The sequence below is a fragment of the Rosa chinensis genome, chromosome 6 (genome assembly GCF_002994745.2).
Source record: "Rosa chinensis cultivar Old Blush chromosome 6, RchiOBHm-V2, whole genome shotgun sequence".
Lineage (NCBI taxonomy): Eukaryota > Viridiplantae > Streptophyta > Magnoliopsida > Rosales > Rosaceae > Rosa > Rosa chinensis.
Window position 1 is genome coordinate 37,463,734 of NC_037093.1, and position 6,797 is coordinate 37,470,530.

General features: G+C 35.8%; 1 protein-coding gene across 1 annotated transcript; it reads left to right on the forward strand.

Annotated features, from left to right (window-relative positions):
• The first annotated feature begins 1,482 nt into the window (after window positions 1-1,482).
• On the forward strand, window positions 1,483-2,037 carry LOC112171274 (RING-H2 finger protein ATL66). Its single transcript, XM_024308481.1, has one exon. The coding sequence runs from the start codon at window positions 1,483-1,485 to the stop codon at window positions 2,035-2,037; it is 555 nt and encodes a 184-aa protein (XP_024164249.1).
• Window positions 2,038-6,797: the final 4,760 nt, after the last annotated feature.

Genomic DNA, 6,797 nt, shown 5'->3' on the forward strand with positions numbered 1-6,797 from the left:
ATATAAAGAATTTCGCAAAACTTATGAAAACCTTGAAGTTTTTCTTGAAAAAGAGGTTCGTTAATTGATGAATTTTATAAAGACTATGCAGTGTTTAGGTATTTGTTGGACTGCATTTAGTGTCATTAGTCAATGTCATAATATGCTTTGTTGTTTTTATGCGATTGTTTCCTATGCAGCGTTTGTAATAAGGTATTAATATCTGAAAAGAGTCATTGTTGTGATTTTTTTTTTTTTTAAATTTCTAATACAATCTACGGCGGTGTGAACATGTGTTGAAATTTGGAGTATCAATTCTCTCACAGAGTTTAATTTTGTAAGTATGAAGAATGGACTACTGTATTGGATCGATTCACCATCTTCATGCCTGCGAGAGAGAAGAAGCAGGATATTATTAATTAGCAGGAAAAGATGGAATGGTTAGCATAAACCTGTTCTAAGCTAGTTCCAACAAATCTGTTCCAAAGTCCAAACCACAGGTGAAGGGGACACCACAGGCTTAGACAGCTGATTGCTGTGTCCCCATCAGTTGAAGGGCCTAATATATATGTAGTTCCATTGATCAATACTCCGGAAAATGACAACAATGTAATGATTAATTTTATGATTAATGTACAGCCTTTACCTGTCATTGGAGGTCCATCGAGCGAAATTGCATACTTTGGTTAAAGCATCTCTCCAAGCTTCAACCTTTGTGAAGTCGTCGTGAAACCTTTTTCTCGTCAAAGGCTTTTCCAAATCTATCCTTTTGCTTCTGAACATGGGAGAGATTCACACCGAAGAGATTCAGAGGAGTAGTTGTGTTTCTTGCAAAGAAAGTAAAAATTCGTTGTGATGTGCATAGTGGGATGAGGTTTTTCATAGTCGCGACTCAAGAAGACATCGAAAAGCCCATAGATTAATCTTAATTTGACTAGGTAAAAATATTTGCTTGTTCAACCCCGTTGCAAACTAACTGGTGGTCGCACTTGCAGGAGCTAGAGCAATTTGGCCAAATGCTTACAAGTCTTTCTCTAGTTGCAATTATTGGTCACTACAAGGTTTCTGCCTTTCAGGTCCAATATTCAATAAATTTATTTCTTAAAGCAACAAATTAAGAAATAATCAACAAATGAACTGATAAAATTATTGGCACTAATCCAAGTGATCCAAGTTTGTTTTTCATAATGTAAAGCAATCAAGCAATAAATTAAGTATTGATGTAATCCATAGTGTTCTTGCAAACAAAATAATAGTTGACATGAATGGAAATGTTAACATAATGGAAACGAAACGGCCGGGTTGTGCATAATTAAATATCAAGGAAGGAAATGAATATTTCTCATTAATCTATAGGATTCTGTATTTGGAAGTTTCCATTAATATTTTGATATCATTAGATGTGGCATTTATATGCGGCATTTACTCAAAAGGGAACAGAGAAAAGAAAACCCTACATATAATGAGGTGACTGGATCGGTGTCAGTATCAGTTGTTTCAAACATGTCTATAGAGTATTCACGTTATTATGATAGCAATGTTGTGCAATCAAGCGAACACCACCCAAATGGCGAGAAAGTGATCCTACAGATAAAGATCTCTAGCATGGTCGAAATCCACCGCCATGATAGTGATAATGATCCAACAGTGACTATTGAAGAAATAGGTGAAAGAAATTATTTGATCAATCTCTCCGATGTCAAGCTGTTCTCGGAAAGAATGGTGAATACGCTGTATTTCTCCTGTCAGTTAAGACTTTTGGGTGTCCCCAGAGATGAGCATCAACCTATCATTGCAAAATTATACCAGGTGGCTGACGAGGCCGTCTCCCCCGAGTACCCTATTGTTGTTACCATCAGAGTTATATCTAAGCGGCGTAGCTTGGACTCTCAGACCCCGTCGTGTGCAATTTGTTTGGAGAATTTTGCTGACGAAGAAGACGTCGATCAACCCTTGATTACTCATATGCCCTGCGCACACCGTTATCATCAACATTGCATTGTCCCTTGGCTGGCAATCAACCCCTTGTGTCCTTTGTGTCGACAAAACCCTAATTAAGTGAGGTCGCACCATGCTTATATTGTCACCTTAGTTGCTAGTGAATCAAACTAACTCTTCAGAGGGTCATATTTCCCAGTTTTTCTTCTTTAGGATTTATGGAATTGGTTTAATTAATTTATTTGCGCTCTTGTTAGTCTCATCTTCATTCTATGCTCTTAATTTAATCGATTCAGTAGTTTTTTATTATTACTCAGTGATCTGAATTTGCTTAGTGGGATTTTCTTCTTATCATTTATTTACATGGCCATACGTACTAGTAAAGACAAGATACCAACACGCACACTTAAGTTGGTTGGTCTTAAAGTTGTATGCATTTACAAATTCATATGAAGGATTTCCGGGTGACTCAACCAACTGTTCATGGAGTGATTACTTATAAAACAGCTGCAAGATTGTTCAATTTCAGTGCAAAAAAAAAAAAAGAAGAGAATGTTGCTTTGGATTTCGTAGTGCAAATTCCATCCATTGTGTATAGAGAATTAGAAAAGTTATTCGAATTGGCTTTTCTAATGTTTATATATCTATCGTGGTGGGAGGGATTTTTTCTAGTAGATGATATATGCTCATTTGACCTATCATTCTCTTTATACTTCCTATAATTGTGACCTATCATTCTCTTCATACTTCCTATTTGCTTTGGATGGTTCTAGTTAGACCTCTAAATTTTGTAGTTGGACCTCCTCACAAATATTTTACTCTTAAACTTCCAGTTTTGTCCCTTAATTTTCTATCTACACCTTACCATGTATCAGTTTGATAGAGCAATCTCAGAACATCAAATTTCATTACAGCATCGTTATCTCATTCTCTTTCAAAACAAATTAGATTAATAATCTGATAATCAACCTCCCTCTGTCTAAGTCATCAAAAAAAAAAAAAAAAAAAAAACCTCCCTCTGTGCTTTCTCTCTCTCTCAACGAATATCCACTCTACAGAGCAATCCTTCTTCCCATCTCTCATATCTCCGCCATATAATTTCACCACCTTATTCCTCCTCTTTGCACTGACGATTGATATGCCCATTTGGTAGTTATATATATGTTTCTAGTACCCTCTTATCATAATAAAATCATACACATTCCTATTCAATCTCATCTCTCTCTAAAGCTCCAATCTTGTGTTGTAATTTCTATACCGATGAATGGAATGGTGGATTATGAGTTTCTGATATTGATCCCCGCCAACAAGCACGAAGAAGTCTTAATGTTCTGGTTTCCCATATTTCAGTGATTCAATGTTCTTTCAATGGTTATATAAACAATACTTCAGCTAATTAATGGATAAAATACGTGATCTATAGTTGGGGTTTTCAATTTTTCTCACACAACTAGTCAACAACACCACCTACCTCTTTAATTCTCTGTCCATTAATGAGCAAAAAGAAGCCATCGATGATCTGGTCATCGCCTCATCGATCTCTGGCCTCCATTGCATATAGACAGAAGTGTTGTTATGAGTTTTTTTTTTTTTTTTTAAATGGTAAAATTGGATTTTGAAAAATTCAAAAACTAAAAGAGATTTGAAAAGAAAATTTGGAGGTCTAAATAGACTCACCCATTTGCTTTTTGAAAAGTAAAATTTGCTAAGCAAACCTCTTTCAAATATCTAGCTAAATTAATATTTTCATAAAAGAAAATGTTCCCGAGTATTAAAGATGAGTTCAATTGCTCCCATAATTATTTATTCACCAAATTAAAAAGAAATTGGAGATTGTTCAAAAATAAAATTTGAGATAAATAGTGAAAAAAGATCAGAGCTTGTGTAACTAATTAACAAAAAATTATCAAAGGTTTTTCAAGCCTAATATTTCATGCTTAATTATGGATTTCCTAGCTTAGTTTTCATGCTTTATATATGATTGTTGGCATTTTAGATAGGTTGTAGAAATACTACCGTCAGAGAAGCCCCTTATCGGATTTGAACCGATGACTTACAACTTGCCATAGCGTTACTCTACCACTGAATTAAAAGGCCTTGTTTGATTCAGTACCTAAATAAAGTCACTAGCCACCATCTCCATGTCTATTTGTCAATGTCTACTTTTGTCATTATAACAACCATGAAACATGATATAATCCCATAACAATTTGCCGAACATTCGAATGATGCTTATCGGATATAAATTATGTGGCAGTTTGTGTTAATAAATTTCACTGTATATATAATTGTATTTGTCAAAAAAAATATTTGGACCAACATTGATTAACTTCGCAAATTACAGATGTGAAAATAAGCTTTAAACCATCAAATTAATTTTGATCATTACTCCAATAATTTTCACTGTATACATTGAGGACACGTTTACGTACTTGGAATGGAATGGAATGATTACGGAGTAAAAACACCCCTGTGTTTACCAACACATAAAGGAATCGGAATGATTCCAGGTAAAAGAATTCATGTGTTTACTAACACATGAAGGAATCGGAATTGGTGTAGGTCCCACCTATTTATCAGGAATCGATTCCTGAATACTCAGGAATTCGATTACGAAGGGGGGAGATGGGTTTAGGAATCATTCCTCCTGAATCAATACCGATTCCTTTCTTCTCTCATTCCACTTGTCTCCAATTCATGATTATTTTCCATTCCAAGTAAGTAAACGTGCCATGAATACTTATTCTCAATTGATTTCTGTTATGCATCATAATTGGTGATGATATTGATTGAATAATGCGTCGGTATTAGATGGCGGTCGGTAGGCTAGCTAGGTTGTGGGATTCAGAGTTTTTTTTTTTTCAATTTCATTTTTTAGATTAATTTTTAATAATTTAAATGACAAATTGGTGCAAAGATATGAACTGCGGACTGCCCAAGGAGTCCTTTGTAAAAAATATAGGGGGGGTGAAATTTGCACACCCAAATTTGCAAACCACACACCCTTTCATTTTTTTAATAATATTTCAACTCACATATTTTTGTACTTCCTAAAATACCCTCAAAGTCAGATTTTTCTTTTTTCCTTTTTGGGTCCCTCTCTCTCTCTTTCTCAAACCACAACAAACGGGAAAAAAGTCAGAACGGGAATTCCCAATCCCTTGTGGAGAAGAACTACTTGGACGCATAACCACAGGACACGCCTGAGATACATTCTTGTCTGCAGAGCCATTGATTGCATCCATGTTAGCTGAACTATTCACAGAGACTGGGTGCGAAGATTGTTGTTCTTTAAACGAAGTACTAGCTGCTGTACTATTATCCCTACTAGATTCATCATGATTACAACCAGCACTTACCGAGAAATGAGCTCCTTACTTCTGGACAAGCACTTCCCTTGGTTACTTGTGTCAAGACTTCCTAAACCTTCTTGTAAAGACCAAAGAATACATAATTCGATCCTCGGATTTGATAATTGACCTGATTAATTAAAACTGCCAATCAACAACATGACCCAAATTGAGCAATTTTTCATTAGCCACCAATATTCACTGATACATGATAAACAAGAAGTCAAATTGACGAAGGAAACTACAAAATCACCAATCACAAAGCACCAATCTTTCACCACCAGCTTATCAAATTCATGAAAATAAACCCCAAATCAATCATTTGGGTTTCTCCATTCCACTAGAAAGCACCAACCTTTGCACCAAACGACCAAATCCCAAATAATCCAAACCATCCAAACCCAATAAAGATTGAATCTTTAATTCAAATTAGCACAAACGAAATAATGGGTGATGAAGATTGAAGAAGAAAGGAAAGGGGCACCTCGTGAGCGATACGTGAGGAAGAGCCTCCGCAGACGAGAGTAGGGAACGATTGGCGGTGTGGTTGGGTCGGGGCCGAGGCCGAGATGGGCGCGAACCTAGTCAACTAGTGGTTGAACCCATTTCAATTTTCAACAAGAAGAAGACGAAAGCTTCAGAAATGAATAAAGAGATTGAGATTGATGATAATGGAAGCACCACCCAACGGAGAAAGAAGGGAAAAAGAAGGGTCAGAGAGAGAGAAGACCCAAAAAGAAAAAAAAAAAAAATCTGACTTTGAGGGTATTTTAGGAAGTGTAAAAAGATGTGAGTTGAAATATTATTAAAAAAATAAAATGGTGTGTGGTTTGAAAATTTGGGTGTGCAAATTGCACTCCCCAAAAAATATTTGGACCAACATTGATTAACTTCGCAAATTATAGATGTGAAAATAAGCTTTAAACTATCAAATTAATTTTAAAATTTTGTATACAAAATTATGTGGCAGTTTGTGTTAATAATTTTCACTGTATTATTGTACTCAATTAAAAATATGTTTAAGGAAAACTGAAATTGGGGGAGAATTGAGTCGTGCTTTCATTGATAATAGGGGTCTCTTTATATAAAGGGTTATAAGCCATAGAATTAGAGTTGTACAAGAAAAAATAATCGTACAATTAATCGGATATCTATGAATATCTCCGAGAATATCTCTAATAGAAAACCCTATTACAACTAGGTCAAGTGACCTAGAGTTTGGGCCAGACACATATTCTGGATTTACTTAAACACTCCCCCTTGTGTCGCCCAAACGTGGTGCTCCTCTCGTTTGCCTCATTAAAAACCTTGCCGAGTAACAAAAAATCCAGTGGGACAAAAATAACCTCGGTCGAAGGGGAAAAAGAGCACAACACACCCTTCACGTTTCAAGATCATACATGAAGACATCTCCCCCTGATGACTACGGTCATGAGAGTTCGGATAACTTCCGCAAACGATGCTACCAACAAGTTTCTCGAAAGTGGAATTTAGGCAATGACTTAGTGAGCAAGTCTACCACACTGTCCT